We start from the raw sequence: 21,667 nt of genomic DNA, 5'->3' as shown, positions 1-21,667 counted from the left end.
TACCACTGAGCTACAACTTATCTCTTCAAAGTACCTTTGAAGGGATTGGCTATCTCAAATATTTGCTTTTAAGAAAGAGTTTCATGACCAGGATTGAACTTCTAGAAAAAAAAAAGCCATTTTTCTATATGAGTTTTAATAACCTGTTTAAATTTGTCAGAGTTCTAAACAAAATGATCAAATATGTGACATGAATAATGAAAGAGGGAATTGAAAACAAGAGATGACACATTAGTGAGAGTCGAATCTCTGAAGCATCAAAAGTCTAGAATGAGAAAAGAAAGATAACAGCTCCCAAATAGTTAAAGACACATGCAGACACCTTGCACATGGAAAGGATCAATCTGAACAATTTATTTCAATATGATACAACCAGAAGGCATACTTTCAGCTCTAATTACCTCCAATATTGAAATGTAAATTCAATGAAATTAAAGTGAAATGAAATCTACTTGAAGATATGTAAGAAACACACATTTCCTTTGACTGAGTTTAAAGAGAAAATGCTCTTTGAAAATGGAGGCTTTTTAAAGTCCAGGGTGGGGGTCACCATTAAAGTCTTCACTAGGAAAATCTTAAGTACTACCCTGAAGTTCTGAAAATAATATCAGTAATTATTTTTATAATGAGAAAAATAGTTTTTGAGGTCCTTAAAGATGAGGGTTCCTATTATTTCTCTTAAGATTCAAAGGAAGTGAAATGAGTATTCAGTTCATGGCCTTGCACAGGCCAGTAGAAATCTCATTACAGCTTAGTTTTCAGTTCTCCATCGTTCTCGACCTTAGGACTTTTGTGCATGTCTGTGCACTCACTTTCCTTCTCTGTGGGCTTCGTCTCTGCAAGTTCAGTTTCTGAAGAGTCAATGTCACCAGGGATTTGGAGTTTCCCGATAAGTCTTAGAATGAAGAATGAAGGAAGAATGATTGATCCTCTTAGAGCTGCAGGCAATCCAAGATAAAGGCGCCTGTTGTAAAGAAGTAACCTGTATTACATCTTAATGTGTTTAGTGAAAGCTAAATTTTTACATTGTTACAGATCTTTTTTACAAGAAAAGTGTCCAGTGATAATTATGCTCATGCATTTAATCTACTCTATTTTGTGTGTTAAAATGCCAAAAAAAAAATCGCCATGAAACTTTAGACATATATTCTTCATGTTGGCAATGGTTGGCAATGGTTCATTTCTATTATCAGCCTAACGATACTTAGGATTATTGTAGAAATACATCTCTGGGTGTGTCTCTGATGGTGCTTTTAGAAAGGTTTAGCCAACACTGAAATTCTCCCATGAATGTGGGCACCATCAGCTGGACTTCCAGCACTAAGTGCTTTCTGAAAGAATGTTCAACATGACCAGCATTCTCAAACTTAGCCATCATGCCTCATCTGCCATTACCACAGACTCTGTCACCAAGCTTAGCCTGACATTACCACACACTCTGCCTCCATTCCTACCTGCTATAATCACCTGTTATCTGAAATACTGAGCCAAAAAGCTCTAAATAAGATTAAAGAAACTCTTTTCTGTTTGGTTTGCTCAAATTTTAATCACACATATGTAAAGCATCATGAAGTCACTTTGCAAGTTATCTCTTCTCAGCATTTGTAGTGTTACACCAATAGATTCTTGTAATATTGAAACTCTTTTATGTCTAAAAGAGGTCCTACTGGTCATTACTATATGTTAATAGACTCAATTTGTTAATTTTCACATATGCTTTAGCATGTACAAAAATTAATGTATCATATTATTATTTTTATTATTTTTTAATTATATATATATATAGGTTTGTTCTCTGTGTAAGTATGTGCTCATGAGTTCAACTCCCACCTGGAAGTTGGGGTGAGTGGACGTTGTGAGCTTCCCAGTGTGGGTTATGGTGATGGAACTCATGTCCTCTGCAATAGCAATATGTGTTCTTATCCCCTGACCCATCTCTATAGTTACTAATTCTTTCCATTCGAGAAGATTACCCATTTATGTCTGAGAACTGCACAAGCTTCCTGAAATGAATGAAGTAATTTCCCCTTTTAAAATTTCTTGATATGACTTGGATACTATTATATGCATCTGTTCTTTGTATATTTAATAAAATAAGCCTTAAGGTTTCTGGATTTAATGGGTTGGGAAATCTGTATTTTTGACATATGCACATTTGTAAACAACTATAAAAGTATTCCTTTCTGTTCTTAATATATTTATAGTAAAATCTAGTGCAATGGTTAGTGTTGTAAACCTCAAACTGTGTACAATATTCTGGGAAGGAAGTTTCAGTGAAGGTGTGTGTAGATTATATTGGCCCTGCGAACATGCTGGTGGGGCATTATTGTTTTGATTAGATCAATAGAGGTGAGAAGACCCAGCCCAAAGTTGGCTGTTCCATTCCTTAGTCAGGAAATCCTGAACTACATCTGAATAGAGAAAATGGAGCATGGACTTGGTGGTTCATACTTTTAATCCCAGCACTGAGGCAGGCATTCCTCTGTGAGATCAAGGCAAAGCTGATCTACAAAGTGAGTTCCAGGACAATGAGAGCCATACACAAAGAAACCATGTTTTGAAAAACAAAAAAACAAGAATATAGAAAATTATCATGGCTACTTGTACAGAAAGAAATCATAGATTATTTAGACTTCAGGTGTAACTGTCTGGAAATATAATATTTTTTCTAATAATTTCTAATAATTTCAGAATAGATAATAACAAATATCTTAGCTTATTTTTCTGACATTATAAAAGATCTTGTCAAAACCAATTTAAGGAAGAATGGTTAATTTGCTCATAATTCTGGGATATGTTCCACCTTTCTAGGGATGTCAAGGCAACTGGAACTTCCACACATACACATACACACACATACACACACACACACACACACACACACACACACACACACACACGTGAGCGCGCGCTAAAAAAAAGTCCTTGAGTCCTTTCATTTTGTTGTGATTCGTACACAAGGCTGGGAATGCAATCTCAGCCATCCCCTGCCATAAACACTTTGAACAGCGCAAAGGCTCACTTTTCTCTTCAAGAATTTTTCAGAATAGTGCCTATCCAGAAACAAAACCATAGGTGCAAATTCCTTTAGGCTGAAAAAGTTTTAGGAGCAAGGAGTAGTATTACTATGATGTGTTTTATATATATATATATATATATATATATATATATATATATATATATATATATATATAAAACAGTTTGTCTGTGGGCTTCTTTGAAAATTGCACCTGAGAGGTCAAGCAAGATAACCACAGCCAGAGTCTATTTCAAGGTCAACTTGGCATGACACTGGAGATGGAGCAACAGTGAACCCACCACCATTCTCTCAGTATGCTGTTAGTGACAGCTGCCTGCTTAGCATTGAGAGTGATGGGAACCACATAAGTAACTGCTTTTAGATCAAGTAGCAGCATGAAACCACACACAACTGGTTATACCCAAACTTCAAATGGTGTGCTCCCTGTTCTTTCAGTACTTGAGGGTAAGGTCTTCAGTTATTTCTATGTGGCAACCTTGTCTCCTCGTGACACACTCTAAGTGGGTTTGTACCACAATCACTCTACTGAGTTGCATCCATGAGACAGCTAACCATATGTGCAGTGGCATATCTGTGTGTTTCCAGAGACTAGACCATCAGATAAATTTATATAACAAGTCTCTTTTCAATATAGTCTTAGCTACGGTACCTGGAAATTTTTGTTAAGCTGCAAGGTACTACACAGATTTGAGGTTCTCATCAAGTTAGGCTGTAATATGCAACTTTCTAGAAGCTAGAATGCCAGAATACATGCTACCTGGATGTGCTGGGACTCTGTCATCCCAACCAGTGCAATAGGGAATCCCTTCTCTCTGTCTGCAGATATCGGGTGATAGGAGCTGAAAGATTTTGTTCCTACATATAGCACCATTATTCTAGGTATCTGGATTTGGCTGTCTTGTTCATATCTAGAATTCTTCCATACTAGCTAAACTCAAAACTGAGCTCTCCCCTATTAATCGAGGTCTTCTGTTCACATACCTGCTCCCTTTCTAAAGTAGTTCTAAAGTTTTTGAAGGGTTCTTAGGAAACCCACTCAGGGTATGTATACATATATACATATATATCAAATACTTTAGAAATAACGGGTAAATATTAAAATATATAAATGAGGAAGATATACCATTCATGTGTGTTTTGAAAATGAAGCTATATATAATCTTATTAGTCAAAAAATGTTAGATATGAATGAGGAAATTTTATAATACAAAAGTTGGTCTCAAAGGTTATCTTTACCTGAAGGCACTGACTTCATAGGTCCTGCATGCTCCTGGCTCACCACATTTCTGAGTTCCCCAATGTAAGCAGGTTCTGTCTATCAAAGCTCCAAAGTAAATAGGTGCAGGGATGCCAGCTGCAATGGAGAGAGAAAGAGAGAAAATAAAACAAATCACAATCAAAATATAACCAAAGACAAGACTCATTGACAGGAATAAAGAAAAAAGAGAGCTGTATTATTTTTTCTAGAAGTATTTCAATTCTCCTATTTAAAAAAAAAACAACATAACAAATTATGAATCACATGTTCTAAACTTACTTTTAGGAATTTTAAGTTAATGTAAATTTTAGATCACAATGAATGAAATTTACATATAAGACACTAAGAAACCATTCATGAATTTCATAATCATAAACCTCATGTATTTTCTGAAATATTTTCCATTACTTCATTTACAATTACTTCATTCTCAGACGAATTACAAGTAGCCAGTTCCAAACACAGAAGCTTATAAACTGAAACTTATAAATTTCACTGTAAAGTAGGCAGAAAACACCTATGTTAAATATGCTACAAGGTCATAGGGACTTCCTAGATGTGAGCAGCTACAATATGTCAGATCAAAGAACAAATTATCTTTACTCCCTCTTATTAACCGTTCCTGGCCCCATCCCTGTGTCAGACCATATATCTGTTCGATTACTGCATGAAACTTTTGAGAAGTAGTGGCTTAGGACCTCAGTGCCTTCCACCCACCCAAACACTAAGAATGCCATCAGATAGCACTTGAGGCTAGAGCAGAGAATTACCTGCTTTGCTGTAACCAACCTACCTGATGTCTCCATAGATATATTTAAGAAGAACCTTGTTCATGGATTCCTCTAACTATAAACCACATAAAACTCTCTTCCTGCTGGAACATATTTGGATAACCACATCATGGTCACTCGTGTTTGATTCTAGAATAAACTCTTATTCCCTTTAAGGTGATAGTTGCATTTTGTGTTGACAAGATAGTTTTATCTTCTTATTCAGGGGAAATAAATTGGCTAACTAAGCACTTAATATTGATCTGATATGTTGGGAAATTCTTCATACCAAATAGTCTCATGAAAAATGCCTGTAATCCAATTCCAAGTGACTTCTCTTCAGACTTCATACATCTGAAAACACATACAGAAATGAATAAAAGTTCATCATGCAAATCTATATCTTCTGGAGCATCATTCCAATGACAGCAGCAGTTCACAATTCTAGTGGTTAGGCTTCTCATCCCTAAGTGAGACTGATACAGCTATTCCTCTGTAAAGTCTCCATAGAAAGACGAGAATGCAAACTTCTGAAAGCTGGCTTCTGGCCTCCCCACATCTGAAGCAGGGCTGAGCTCCTTAGCAGCTAGACACTGCCAGTTAACTTAGATGAATATTTTGGTGGTGACTATGGCCACAACCATGCCATACCCACTAGAATGGACCTCAAGGTGTGAAAACACAAACCATATACACAATCCTTCTCTTAAGTTATTTGCCAGGCATTTCCTCATGTTGATAAAATGCATGTCATATAAAAATTCAAAGGATGGTAAATGCATTCGCACAGATAAAAAGAGAAAGAATCCATTGAGCATGCAATGACAATGAGGAAACTACTTTGTTATATGGATTTAAAATTTGTAAACATTTGTCTCTCCTATACTGCCTATGAAGATAGACTTGAGATGGCTTTGAAAATTACATTCAAAGGGAAAACTACAAAGCCATAAGGACAAAAACTGAAAAATATTCTGATAAATTCAGAATGTGGAAGCCTTTTTTAATGTGGCCTTTCCCCAGCAAATACATCCTTAGACAAGAAAATCATAATATGTATAATTGTTGAGATTTTTGTTTCGGAAGTGATTCCGTGAAAGACTTTAAGAAAACACCACAGACTAAAAGAATAATGATGGCATCCAAACAGAACTCCCATGTTTTCTAGCATTTACATTGCAATCATCATATTCAGCAGGAAAGATCAAAGAAATATGGGGGAAATGATTTGAATACACTTTAGCCTCATTACATCATGAAATCACACATTACGGCTTATAAGATGGCTCAAATTTGACAAACTGAGTTCAGTGTCTAAAAACCCAAGTGGTACAAAATGAACCAACTCCTGAGAGATGTCTTGTCATCTCAATAGGCATGGCATGGCATGCAAAGAGACACACTAAACACTCTCTCATATACACACACATACACACATACACACACACACACACACACATACACATGCACATATATGTACATTCACAATAAACATGTTAAATAATAATACATTAAAACATTAATTAGCCATGTTTTTACAACCAATTGAAGAGTTGACTTAAGAAAGTAAAATAATTGAGAAACTGAGTGGGGCATGGAAATGGAGACAGTCATAGAAGAAACATGAGAGCCTCTCACCAGAGCAAGCTTGGAGGCTTTAACACGAGAGTTCAGTTGCTCCTAAGCTCTTCATCTGTGACCATTCTCCTCTATAAGGAAACATCCTTGTCAACAAAGCATGCAGGTTTGAGACATCTGGAGTAGCCACATCACCTCAATCTGCCTGGCTGGTGATGTGAGTGACAGATGTGACAGCCAAATGTCCCTCACTTGCAAGAATAACTAGCAGTACTTGGTGTGTTTTTTCTGTCTGTGAACTTATGAAATGAAACAAGGCATATACCACACTTCCATTTGGTGAATATAAAAATATAGTATCTTACAGTGGAAAAATGAATAAATAAGAGCAGATACATAGCCTATTCCAATCAGTATATATGAGAGGTAGAAGGAGGGGAAAGAAAGACTAGAGGGAGGGAAGGAAAGAGTGAGCAGACAGAAAAAAGGAGGGGAGAGGGGAGGGGAAGGGAAGGGGAGGGGAGGAGGGGAGAAGAGGAGAGAAGAGGAGAGAGGAGAGGAGGGAAGTGAGGGAAGAGGAGGGGAGGGAAGAGGAAAGGGAAGGGGAGGGTGGGGAGGAGAGGAGGGAAAGGGGAAGAGGATAGGAAATGAGAGGTGAAGAAGAGGAGAGGAGGGAAGAGGAGAGGAGGAGGGAAGGGAGGGAAGAGGAGAGGAGAAGGAGGAAAGAGGAGGGAAGAGCAGAGGAGAAGGGAGGAGAAGACAGAAGAGGGGAGGAGAGGGGAGGGGAGGGGAGGAGGGGAGGAGAGGGGAGGGGAGAAGAGAAGGGGAAGGGAGGGAGGGGAGAAGAGGGAAGGAAGAGAAGAGGAGAGGAGAGGAGAGGAGGGGAGGGGAGGGGAGGGGAGGGGAGGGGAGGGGAGGGGAGGGGAGGGGAGGGGAGGGGAGGGGAGGGGAGGGGAGGGGAGGGGAGGGGAGGGGAGGGGAGGGGAGGGGAGGGGAGGGGAGGGGAGGGGAGGGGAGGGGAGGGGAGGGGAGGGGAGGGGAGGGGAGGGGAGGGGAGGGGAGGGGAGGGGAGGGGAGAGGAGAGGAGAGGAGAGGAGAGGAGAGGAGAGGAGAGGAGAGGAGAGGAGAGGAGAGGAGAGGGAGAGGAGAGGAGAGGAGAGGGAGAGGAGAGGAGAGGAGAGAGAAGGGAAGAGAAGGGAAGAGAAGAGAAGAGAGGTGTGGGGGAGAAGGAGGAAGAAGAAATGGAGAAGGAAAGGAGAAAGGAATTTGGAAAAAGAGAAAGATGTGCAAAGGAAATGTGGGCAAGGAATCAGAAAAGCACAGGAAAAGAAAGAAGTGATAACCTTGGTCCACTGTATAAGAATAAAACGTATTACACATAAATGAATTACACATCATGGTTAACTCAACTTGCCCCTGAATTCCAATGACAGGGAAAGCAGGTTGAACTGTTTTTCACTTTGTTAGTGGATGTAAAGTTCTCTAGACTGGAAAGAACACCTACTAAGAAAATAAACTTTGAAACTCAGCTCTGCAACTTCTTCATTTTATGTTAAAGAACTGAGAATATCTTGTTGCATTCATAACTGTCCTTGTTCAAGTATATATGTTACTGCACGAATGTACTTCCTGGTTAGAGAGTAGCTGTTATTTGATTCATGAAGTTTGTTAAAGACAAATTGGGCTCAGGATGGGAAAGAGAACTGGACTGTTTTACACAGAGTCTCACACTCTGTGGTTAAGTTAGCTGAGCCATAGGAATGAGTGCTAAGCAACTGCTCTCACTTTTGGGGCTCAGAGCTAAACAAAGAATTCTCACCTGAGGAATACCGAATGGCTGAGAAGCACCTGAAAAAATGTTCAGCATCCTTAATCATCAGGAAAATGCAAATCAAAACAACCCTGAGATTCCACCTCACACCAGTCAGAAAGGCTAAGATGAAAAATTCAGGTGACAGCAGATGCTGGCGAGGATGTGGAGAAAGAGGAACACTCCTCCATTGTTGGTGGGATTGCAAGCTTGTACAACCACTCTGGAAATCAGTCTGGCAGTTCCTCAGAAAATTGGACATAGTACTACCAGAGGATCCCACACTACCTCTCCTGGGCATATATCCAGAAGATGTTCCAACCAGTAAGAAGGACACATGCTCCACTTTGTTCATAGCAGTCTTATATATAATAGCCAGAAGCTGGAAAGAACCCAGATGCCCCTCAACAGAGGAATGGATACAGAAAATGTGGTACATTTACACAATGGAGTACTACTCAGCTATTAAAAACAATGAATTTATGAAATTCCTAGGCAAATGGATGGACCTGGAGGGCATCATCCTGAGTGAGGTAACCCAATCACAAAAGAACTCACATGATATGTACTCACTGATAAGTGGATATTAGCCCAGATACTTAGAATAACCAAGATATAAGATACAATTTGTGAAACACATGAAACTCAGGAAGAACAAAGACTAAAATGTGGACACTTTGCCCCTTCTTAGAATTGGGAACAAAACACCCATGGAAGGAGTTACAGAGACAAAGTTTGGAGCTGAGACAAAAGGATGGACCATCTAGAGACTGCCATATCCAGGTATCCATCCCATAATCAGCCTCCAAACACTGACACCATTGCATACACTAACAAGATTTTGCTGAAAGGACCCTGATATAGTTGTCTCTTATGAGACTATGCCAGAGCCTAGCAAACACAGAAGTGGATGCTCACAGTTAGCTATTGGATGGATCACAGGGCCCTCAATGGAGGAGCTAGAGAAAGTACCCAAGGTAATAAAGGGATCTGCAACCCTATAGGTGGAAAAACAATATGAACTAACCAGTACCCCCCTCCCCGAGCTCATGTTTCTAGCTACATATGTATCAGAAAATGGCCTAGTTGGCCATCAGTGGAAAGAGAGGCCCATTGGTCATGCAAACTTTATATGCCTCAGTACAGGAGAATGCCAGGGCCAAGAAGTGGGAGTGGGTGGGTACGGGAGGTGGGAGCAGGGTATGGGGGACTTTTGGGATAGCACTGGAAATGTAAATGAAGAAAATACCTAATTAAAAAAAATTTTAAAAAAAGATGTCATTCATTTAGGCTTACTATATAAAGGAAAGAAATAGGGAAGGGCAGAAAGGCAAAGTCTACCAAAGGTTAACTTATTGTTAAATTTAGCAATGCTTAGTATAAGAGTCTTGATAAAAGCATCTTAGAGCATTGATATTCTAGGAACCAATTCAAAGGGACTCTCTTGGAAAAAAAGGAAACTTTAATAAATGACAAAAACAAAATCTAAATGACATCAGTGGGATGGCCACAGAGGCATGATGACCTGAATTCAATCCCCAGGACCTCAGAACAAATATAAAATATTAAAATTAAAGGACAGGATGCATCTGCAATTCCTGCATCCCCACAGTTAAATAAAAAGAGAAAACAGAAGCTCTTACAACCAAAGTCAAGGTATACTGGAGAGCACCTGCAGCATGGCAGGAGAAATAGCAAGAGAGATCCTGCCTCAAACAGAAGGTGAAAGGGGAGAATGGACTCCTCAACATTGTGCTTTGTCCTTACTGTGTTTTAGAGACACACAGGAAACACACACACACATACACCATATACTTGCATATGCACACACTATGAAGAAGAAAAGATAGAACGATAAATAAATGAGTCCAGTTTTACCTCAGAAAAAACATGTACCCAGGTATGGTTGCTAAAGAGTAGAAGAAGCAGCAAAATACCGTTATGATTAAAAAGTACTGCAGCTTGTTTGCACAGTCAGGGCCTTTCGTACACAACCCCAGGACTGCAGATGAGTTTCCTGATGACCGAATGCAGCTGCAATTCTGAAACACCTGTCAAAGAAAGGGGGGTGAGAAAAAGTCCCATCTAAGGAAGAATATTGTGCTTAAACCTTTATAGTTTTTGTTATTGTTGTTGTTGTTGTTATTTACACAGCCAGACAGTAGGAGCAAAATGGAGAGTGTTGGGTCAGTGATGTGACTCAGAGAAAGAACATTCATCTTGTTTAAATGTGGCCCCAAGTTTGGGCACAAAAACCATAAATAAAAAAATACTAAATAAATAAATAAATTGAAGTTTCTTTTCATCTTTATTTCCATCACCCTTTGTTGTTGTTATTTTTGATTTTTGTTTTTCTTTGTATCTCAGAAGTCAGTCATAAAATATAAAGAACCAAAGAGGTCAGGGACACCACGAGGAAACCTGCAGAATCAACTAGTCTTGGCCCATATGGGCTGAGACTGAACCACTAACCAAAGAGCATCAATGGAATGACCTAGGCCCTCTGCACATATGTAACAGTTGTGCAGCTGAGTATTCATGTATAATTCCTAAAGCAGGAGCAGAGGATATATCTGACTACACTGCCTGCCTTTTGCTGCCTTTTCCCTAACTGGGCTTCCTTGTCTAGCCTCGATACAAGAAGATGTTCCTAGTCATATTGCAAATTGGTATGGCTGGTTGAAATCCATGGGAGACCTCCCCTTTTCTGAGGATAGGGGAAGGGGGGATGAATTGGGGAAGGAGGCAAGAGGGGGGTACTGAGAGGAGAGGGGAGAGGGGAAACTGCAATTGGAATGTAGAGTGTTTAGATATTATTTATTTTCTAAGTACATGGAATAAATTTACAAAAATTCAATTATCCTTAATGCACACTTAATATATTTATATTTATTTGGATGATTGTGTTTTCTCATAGATGTGTGTGCTGTGCATGTGGTGTGTGTGTGCATATGTGTATCCATGCATACACATACATGTACCTATGTATGGACATGTGTTTGCCACATCGTACAAGTAGAAGTCATTGAATAAGTTATGGGATATACTTCTCTTCTTATACAACATGGGTCCCAGCATATAATTTATAGTTGTGAAGCTTAATAGCAAATGCCTTTACACATTGAGCCAACTTTATAGTCTGCACAATTTTTTTCTGATTTTTTGCAACAGGATTTTTCTGTGTAGCCTTCCTTGTCTGTCTTGTAACTCACTCTGTAGACCAGGCTGGCCTCAAACTCTGAGATCCTCCTCATTTTGATCCTAAAAAGATAAAGAGGTATTGAGATATGGTCTATGGGGGTATAGTGAAGTGTGGGGGAAGAAGATGTCTTGGTGGCCCATGCCAAGGCATTCCCTCCCCCTGAGGGACCAGTATAGAATAGAGTTTATTTAGGGCATGGGGAGGGGAGTTAAGAGAGTAGTAGAGAAAGGCCAAGAGGAGAGGGAGAAGGGGATGGGGAGAGAGGGGGAGCAATGGGGCAAGAGGCAAGAGAGCAAGAGTAAGAGAGAGAGGATGAGCAAGAAGCCCCTGTATAGTGGGCCAAGCCTACCTGACTGTTGCCAGGTAACTGTTGGGGTGGAGTCTAAACAAAATACCAACACTCCTGCTTTCAGAGTGATGGGACTAAAGAAATATGTCATCACCATCTGGCAGGGTTTTTTTTAAGTAAATAAATATGAATTTGTATTATTTTGACACTAGTAGTAAGTGCTAAAACAAAATGTATTTCAGAATACAAGTGGAATAAGTAGCTGCTTACTAACAAAGTCATGTTGCCAAGAAAAAAGTTCATTTAAAAAAATAGAGTCAATGTTTTTCATTGTTCTATTTGCAGAACTGATTAATAGTCAAATATTATATTTCATTTTGATTACCAACCAATTCTAAGTATTAAACATGTTGAGATGAAGGAAAATTTGTGGCTTTATCATACTAAAATGTCCCGATGAGGCTGGGGGAAATGGGACAGTCAGTGATAATCTGCACAAGCATGAGGACCTGAGTTCTCATCCCAGCACACATGGGAACAATGCATGCAAGAGGATGTGCCTGTAACACTAGATCTGAAGGTGGGTACAGGTGACTCCCTGGGCTTCATCTGTTAGGCAGCCTAACAGAACCAGAAAATTCCAGACCAGTGAGATCCTGTGTCAGAAGCACAAAGTGCATGATCCTGAGAGTCAACAGCTGAGGTTGCCTACCAGCCTCCATATGCACATGCTCCTGCGTACTACACACATACAAACACAGTAACCAAATTGACTAATTAGCAATAATAAAACAGTTGACAAAAGGCTTGCGATATGAAAAGTTTTCTGTCAACCTCAACAACACAGCAAGTCTGAGGCCATCCTGGGATTCACGAGACCCTTTCACAACAAAGGGACAATTCTGTCGTGAGTAATCTAAAGTTTTAACTTAAATGTTGATTTATGTGTATGTTTCTGTATCTACGTGTATACAAACAGGTAGATGTGTGTATCTGAGAAAGACAGAAGAGAGTGACAGATGACCTGAAGCTGTAGTTGTGAGCTGCCTCATGTGGGTTCTGGGAACTAAACATGTCTTCTGAAAGAGCAGCAAGTGCTCTTTACAGCTGAGCCATCTCTCCAACCTAAACATTGCATTGTTTTTTTGACTAATCATCTTTGTGCTTTGCAATTATAAAATAATGCTCAGACTCTGTCAAGGTTTTCTATAACATCTAAGAATTTTAAGGTCACTTATATGTATACAAAATAAATTGAGTTGTTCACAAAAATATTAATCTATTTATCTATTTTAAGCATGACTAAATTTCTTTTAATAAATGTAGGCTTAGTTCATAGCACATGGTCATGCAGAACACAAACATCAGTCCAAACACTGAAAGGATTCTTACCATGTTGACTCCTGTTCCAACAGACTTTTCACAGCCTGCAAGGCAAGGTGACATGTATGCTAGGCCATTGTCCCCACACACTGGATCCCATGTTTTTGTTAAGCAGCTACACCTTGTGTTGCAGTCAGCAAGAAACTTATTCTCCATATCAAAAGACTGCTGAATTCTGAAATGATTTAAAATAATGTCACAGATACAGAAAATCCACAGAAGTACTTTATTTTCTTCCCTTCATCCCAGCATGTGTGCACAAAACCGACAGGGGTGGGGGGACGGCAGGAGGGATGGATGGATAGAGGAAGGAAGGCAGAGAGAAAGAGATTCGAGGGAGGGATGGAGGGAGAAAGGGAGGGATAGAGAGGAGAGAGAAGGAGGAGGAGGAGGAGGAGAGAAAGAAAGAGAAAGAGGAGGAGAGAGAGAGGAGAGAAAGGGAGAAAGAGGGAGAGGAAGAGAGGGAGGGAGAGAGGGATAGGGAGAGGGAGGGAGAGAGGGAAGGAGAGAGGGAGAGAGGGAGAGGGAGAGAGTTCATTTTCTCCTACAGAACAAATACAGGAATCATACAAATATCAATGTGTGGTATCTGTACTAGGTTTTTGGCACACATGTTTTCTTCTCTACTGGTCTCATGACTGCTTTTTTCAATTACTTCAGAAAACAAACCTTAAGTGCCTATTCTGTGGGAAAGTACTGTGCTGCCAAAGCTAAAATGTAGAGGGTTTATCTCTCATTAATCTGCATAATGGGAAATAATGAAAGAGGGTTGTCTTAAACAAAACCTGCAATTTCCATTTATTAGCTGCTGCATTCTGCCCCCAAAACAGAGGAGTTTGAATATCCAGACATGATCTTCAGAGACAGAAAGTGGCCAGCACTCATAGTAGGATTGAAAGACAATAAGATGGAAGTCTAGAGGCTGCATTTAAATTCTGTCCCTCAAATACAGTGTGGAGTCAGCACCACTGGACATGGACTCTATATGTACAGTTCTAGTTGGTGATGTTGAAGCCATTTTCTGTAAACTCAATAATGGCCCCTGAGTTTCAATCTCTACATTTACAACATAAATGGAAAAACTCTTTTCTTAAAAAGGGATTTAAATCTGATGATATATATATATTATAATTTTACATTTGAAATTATTCATATTTTTCAATTCTTAAGGATTTTTAAACAAATTTTACTTTTAATCTCTATCTCTCTCATGTGCTTGTGTGGGTGTGAACATGCATGTGTGCATAGACACACGTGCACAACAGCATGTATGTGGAGATCAGAATATAACTTTCCATCTTGTTAGAGACAGAGTCCCATGTTGTTCACTGCTGAAAATGCCAGACTAGCAGGTGCAGGAACTTTGAGTCATTTTCTGCCTCAGCTCTTCAGCTCACAGTAGGAGTGCTGCTATTACAAATAGCCAACCATGCCAAGCTTTACATGGGTTCTGGGCACCTGAACTCAGGACTTCCTGCATGCCCAGCAAGCATTTTACAACTGCATTGTCTCCTCAGCCCTTTGAAGGGAATCTCCAAGTGTATGCTTTATTTCATTTTAACAAATTGGTTGATTAGGTCACTGTGTCCTAAACCAAGTTTTTATTTTCCAGGCTAATACAGAATATGGACAGGTAACACTTGAAATATAAAAGTCTAAGACTTCAGAGTACATGAGATAGAAGCACACTAATATATATATATATATATATATATATATATATATATATATATATATATAAACTCAGCATGTACCAGATTCAATTATACTAAAGTTGAGTCCATTGTAGAGACTTATGAAGGATTACAGACTGTACAGTAAACTTTTACAACTGTTTATGGTAGAATAAAATATATGTATAATTTAGACTATAAAGCCCAGGTTATTTTTTGCTATCACACTTTAAAGCAGACTAGGAAATCACCATGGCAACTACATATATATAAATACAGAATCATAAACTTAGTCCTTGGTGTTCTCATACATCTTTAATAAGCATATAACTTGTATGGGCTTGGTGTAATGAATGGAAGGAAGCCACAAGATAACCATGGACCATCTGATCATATATAACCTATGAAGAAAATGGACTAGAACTTGCAAACATATTATGATATTCATAAGGAAACAACATACCCTTCATAGGAGGTAGTTAAGCCGGCAATTGGAATGGTATCACAGGTTAGCATAAAGTTACAGAGGGATAGAAGGCACTCAGAAATGAATAGGCAAAGTGCTATGAATGCAGCTTTCCTGAGAGTAATCTTCAACTTCTTCATAATAAAACCACTAATTAAATATCCAGCACATATTGAAGGTGTGGTATAAAGACCTGTAAGTGCAATTAAAATAATATTTATAAAAATAGGAGAAAAATAAATGTTATTGATCTGTCTAGTACATCTTACTTAAGAAATTATTTAGTACAAAAAGGAAATAAAATAAACTATTTAGTTCTGATATTAAGTTCTGATACACAGTGATCATAACTCCTATTCTTTCACAAATTACATAAAAAGAGGTTTCCCAGTGCCCCTATAAAGTCACTTTTAAAAGAGTACTAGCATTTATTTAATCATTTGCAGAAATTATAAAGACTTTATAAGCATAACACACAAACACACATACATGCATAATACATACATACATATGATTATATGTACATATTAAATATGTTGTATATTTCTTTTTATTGGGAATTTGATTCAGATTCAGCTTCTGGTGATCCTGAAGGTTGCTGCTGTGTGTGTAGTTGTCAAGTGTAGAACATTTTGTGTAATGTATGTTGCCCAGCATTCATTCCTGGCTCTCTTTTCACAGCCAAAAATCAAAGGGGAAAAACAAAAAGAGAAAAGAGAAATTCCTGGCTAAGTTGCACTTGCATAACACCAGCCCCAGGCTTGGAAGAATTTAATCATCTTTTGCAGTTCCATGCCACTGCATTTAATTTTATACATCTGAGGATGAGAACTGGGATCTGGGCTTTCAGAGAATCCTAGATAATGTGGATGCTAGCAGCCTGTGACAGCCAGTTTTTCAGGGTAAAGTACAATCCCTAGGTTTAGTATACCAAGAAGAGAAACAGCATTTCTACACACACTCTTCAGATCACCAAGCAACTGAATTAGAAGTAACAAGCCCAGAACTGAAATCTGGGAGTGAGACTAAGAATCTCAGTGAGCTAACTCTGTATTGCTCTTTGAATTAACATATTCCCTGTCTGAAAATTGATTGACATGAGCTGCCTCCAAAGACTTCCATAACTTATGATTTCCATTCAAATTGGAGAGGGAACTAGAGAATATTTCTGGACGACTTGTTTCCCTGTCATGTCTTCATTTCTCTGGATGTTGAAAAAGGAAATTTATAAGAATATGCTAAGAGAATTTAATTACATTGTGATCTACTACTAGTTAGGTTATGTTACTCTTTATCATGTCCTTGAGATACTGTTTAAGCATGTCCTTCTGGGAGGGGAAGTACTACCAAGCAAATAATAAAACTACATACCAGTGAGGAAGACTGCCTTTGCTGTGGAGATTCCAAAATGATGTTCCAGGTATTTAGGCTTGTAAATCATAATATTGACAACTGCATTTATCTGGAGCACACTTACAAGGACACAAAGCATGTAAATAGGGTTGCAGAAGAGGCTCCTCATCATAAGGAAGAATTCTGAAACAAGGGGGTGTTGAGACCATCAAGTCAACTTAGCCTTGCATTTCATATCCAGTGCCCCCCTACAATTTTCTCACAGATTCTGTACTGTGACACAAATGTATTTTATTTTTCTCTCCTTACCTTCTACTAATATCCTGATTTCACTAAAGAGTGACTACTCTGTTCTCTGGAATCAGCAAGAAACTTACTTTGATGATGACTTCAGACACTGATACTATCATAAAGATGCAAGAATGGATATTCTAAAATCTTGGGAATGCTCCAGGAATCATGCTATAGCCCAGACAACCTCAGCATCTCTGCAACAGTTTACAGCAGGACATGCATTAGAACACCTAGTGATAACCATAAACATTTCAACATGAACGCCTCACTATATGAAATGCTGGTATATATCAAGCACTTTTAAAGTGACTAAACCAAAATTTTTCCATGTTTAAGAAGCTGAGAGTCGAGACTCTTAGCTGGTCTGCTCCAGTAAAGACATCATATCTAGAGGAGCCCCTAAACTCAGAGAGCAGTTGGTAAGAACACCCCATCCCTCCAGATTCCCAGAGCTGCTGTGGGGAGTCCAGGAGTCCAGTGGACTTGGGACCCATAACCTACCAAAATCCCTGCCCTCCCGAATACCACTCCCCTTCCATTCTTTCATTCCCTTTAGCCTGATACTTTTTGCTGGAGTAGACTACTAGCTGGTCTACTCCAGTGAAGACATCATATCCTGACCCATCATAGAGGACCCACTGCACTCAGAGCAGTAGAGGACCTATTCTACTCAGAGTTGTTGAGGATCCACTGCACTGAGAGTAGTTGAGGACCAGCTGCACTCAGAGCAGTTGAATAACAGCTTAACTGCACAACTGAAGACCCAACAGTCTGAAGGCATCCTGGGAGATATACTACAGTCAGGGCAACAGATAAGTAGCTTCTTTGCCCCCATGAAGAGCCCCAAGTTGGAAGGTCCCACAGATACTATGCTACAGCCAAGGCTGCCGGCCTACCAGGAGACTTGAAGCATACCAGAGACAAAAAAAGGCAGACTCCAGATAGTTACCAAGACCATCAAACACCAGGGATATCCAGATGGTGCCAGGCAAGCACAAGACCATAAGCAACAAAAGCCAATATAGGTGGGCATCATTAGAACCCAGATCTCCCATCACAGCAAGCCCTGAATACAACAACACACCTGAAAATTAGGAAGCTGACCTAAAATCCTATTTCATGAAGATAATAGAGTCCTTTAAGGAGGATATCAATAACTCACTGAAAGAAGTAAAGAAAAACACAGGTAAACAGGTGAAGGAATTGAAGAAAGTGATCCAAGACCTAAAAGTGTTAATAGAGACAATAAAGAAAACACAAATGGAGGCAAACCTAGAAATGGAAAACCTAGGAAAGAGGTCAGTAATTATAGATGTAAGAATCACCAACAGAATACAAGAAATAGAAGGGAGAATCTCAGGTGTAGAAGGTACATTAGAAGAGATGACACAACTGTCAAAGAAAGCGCAAAACATAAAAAACCCTAACCCAAAGCATCCAAGAAATTCAGGACACAATGAAAAAAATCTAAAAATAATTGGAATAGAGTAGAAGAAAGATACCCAGCTCAAAGGACCTGAAAATGTCTTCAACAAAATCATAGAAGAAAACTTCCCCAACCTACACAAAGAGATGGCTATAAAGGTAGAAGAAGCCTATAGAACACCAAATAAATGGAACCAGAAAAGAAAATCCTCTCATCACATAATAATCAAAAGAACAAAGAAAGAATGTTAAAAGCTGCAAAGGCCAAGTAACTTTCAAAGGTAGACCTATCAGGATTACACCAGACTTCTCAACAGAGTCTATGAAAGCCAGAAGAGCCTGGTCAGAGGTCATACAGACTCTAAAAGAACACAAATGCCAGTCCAGACTACTATACCCAGCAAAACTCTCAATGAACATATATGGAGAAACCAAAATATTCCAGGACAAACCAAATTCAAACAGTATCTATCTACCAATCTAGCCCTACAGAGGATACTGGAAGGAAAACATCAATATAAGGAAGGTACCTGCACCAAAGAAAAGACAAGGTATTATGCATCTCACAACAAAGCCAAAAGGAGAGAACCACAAGCACATAAAACCACCTACAAAAACAAACATATCAGGAACCAACTGTCATCTCTCTTTAATATCTCTGAATACAAATTGACTCAATTTAATCTATAAAAAGGCATAAATTAACAGACTGAATATATAAACAAGATCCAGCATTTTGCTGCATACAAGAAACACATCTCCCTAACAAAGACAGAACTATTTAAAAATAAAAGGATGGAAAAAGGTCTTCCAAGCAAATGGTCCAAGGAAACAAGCAAGAGTTGCCATCCTAATATCCAATAAAATAGACGTTCAACCAAAAGTTATCAAGCATGATGAAGAAGGACAAGTCATATCCATCAAGGGTAAAATCCACCAAAAGAAAGTCTCAATTCTAAACATCTCTGACCCAAATGCAAGAACAGCCACATTCATAAAAGAAACTTTACTAAAGGTCAAAACACACATTGGACCCCACACAATAATAGCAGGAGACTTCAACACCCACTCTCACCAATGGACAAATCATTGAAACAGAAACTAAACAAAGACACAGTGAAACTAAGAGAGGTTATGAAACAAATGAACTTAACAGATATCTACAGAACAGTTCACCCTAAAAAAAAAAGGTTGCAACTACTTCTCAGCACCTCATGGTACCTTCTCTAAAATCAACCATATAATTTGTCACAAAACAACTCTCAACAGATACAAGAAGATTGAAATAATACCATTCATCCTATCAGATCACTATGGCCTAAGGCTGGTCTTCAAGAACAGCAAAAACTACAGAAAGCACACTTACATGTAGAAACTGAACAACTCTTTGCTCAATAACTTGGTCAGGAAAGAAATAAAAAGAAATTACAGACTTCCTGAAATTTAATGAAAATGTTCACACATCATACCCAAACTTATGAGATACCATGAAAGCAGTGCTAAGAGGGAAGTTCATATCACTTAAGTGCCCTGGAAAAGAAACTGGAGAGATCTTGCACTAGCAACTTAACAGCACACCTGAGAGTTCTAGAACAAAAAGAAGCAAACACACCCAAGAGGAGTAGAAGACAGGAAATAGTGAAACTCAGAGCTGAAATCAACCAAGTAGAACAAAGAAAACAATACAAAGAATCAACAAAACCAGAAGCTGGTACTTTAAGAGAATCAACAAGATAGATAAACCCCTAGCCAAACTAACTAAAGGGCTGAGAGGCAGTATCCAAATTAAGAAATTCAGAAATGAAAAGTGAGACATAACAACAGAAATGGAGGAAATTCAAATAAAGCATCAAATCCTACTATAAAAGCCTATACTCAACAAAACTGGAAAATCTAGATAAAATGGATGGTTTTTTAGACAGATATCACATACCAAAGTTAAATCAAGAGCAGGTAAACTATCTAAGGACCATATCCCATAAGGAAGAAGTCATTAAGAAGCTCCCAACCAAATAAAGCCCAGGGCCAGATGGATTTAGTGCAGAATTCTACCAAAATATATCTGATACCAATTTTCCTCAAACTATTCCATAAAATAGAAAGAGAAGGAATACTACCTAACTTATACTATGAAGCCACAATTACACTGATACCTAAACCACACAAGGACTCAACCAAAACAGAGAACTTCAGGCCAATCTCACTTATGAATATTGATGCAAAAAATACTCAATAAAATTCTTGCAAACAGAATCCAGGATCACATCAAAACCATCATTCAACATGATGAAGTAGGCTTCATCCCAGGGATACAAGGTTGGTTTAACATATGAAAATCCATTAAAACAATCTCAAGGGAAAACAAACTCAAGGGGGAAAAAAAACACATGATCATCTCCTTAGATGCAGAAAAAGCATTTTACAAAATACAACACCCCTTACTGATAAAAATATTGGAGAGATCAGATTCAAGGCTCTTACATAAACATAATAAAAGCAATTTATTGCCAACCAACAGCCAATATCAAATTAAGTAGAGATATACTTGAAGCAATCCCACTGAAATTGCGGACAAGACAAGGATGTCAACTCTCCCCATATCTCTTCAATATAGTCTTGTAAATTCTAGCTAGAACAATAAAACAACAAAAGGAGATAAAGGGGATACATATTGGCAAAGAAGAAATAAAGGTATCACTATTTGCAGGTAATATGAGAGTATACATAAGGGACCCCAAAAATTCTACCAGAGAATTTCTCCAGCTCATAAAGAACTTCAGCATGTGGTCAGATATAAATTTAACACAAATAAATCAGTAGTCTTACTTTATACAGATGATAAACAGGCTGAGAAAGAAATTAGGGAAAAAACTCCCTTCACAAGAGCCAAAAATAATATAAAATATCTAGAGTAATTTTAACCAAACAAATGAGAGTATTACAATAACTTCAAGTCTTTCAAGAAAGAAATCGAAGAAGATCTCAGAAAAATGGAGAGATCTCCCATGCTCATGGACTGGCAGAATTAATATAGTAAAAACGCCCATCCTAACAAAAGCAATATATAGACTCAATGAAATCTCCATCAAAATCCCAACACAATTCTTCAAAGACATGAGGAGAGCA

General features: G+C 38.6%; 1 protein-coding gene across 1 annotated transcript in view; it reads right to left on the bottom strand.

The window, feature by feature from the left end:
- Nucleotides 1–451: 451 nt before the first annotated feature.
- LOC110288502 (solute carrier organic anion transporter family member 1A6) overlaps nt 452–21,667 on the bottom strand; it is a 71,372-nt gene continuing 50,156 nt past the window's right edge. The window contains exons 8-14 of the mRNA XM_085839804.1: nt 16,841–17,005; nt 15,467–15,662; nt 13,340–13,505; nt 10,335–10,507; nt 5,358–5,422; nt 4,277–4,394; nt 452–964 (exon numbers count right to left, since the gene is read on the bottom strand). Coding sequence (XP_085695930.1) covers nt 745–964; nt 4,277–4,394; nt 5,358–5,422; nt 10,335–10,507; nt 13,340–13,505; nt 15,467–15,662; nt 16,841–17,005 — 1,103 coding nt within the window. The 3' untranslated portion in view covers nt 452–744. The remainder of the gene's footprint in view (nt 965–4,276; nt 4,395–5,357; nt 5,423–10,334; nt 10,508–13,339; nt 13,506–15,466; nt 15,663–16,840; nt 17,006–21,667) is intronic.

Source organism: Mus caroli, unplaced genomic scaffold (assembly GCF_978045245.1).
Source record: "Mus caroli unplaced genomic scaffold, Mus_caroli_1 scaffold_7, whole genome shotgun sequence".
In the NCBI taxonomy this organism is placed as follows: domain Eukaryota; kingdom Metazoa; phylum Chordata; class Mammalia; order Rodentia; family Muridae; genus Mus; species Mus caroli.
The sequence above is the reverse complement of the archived record's forward strand: the minus strand, read 5'-3'. Positions and strand labels throughout refer to the sequence as shown.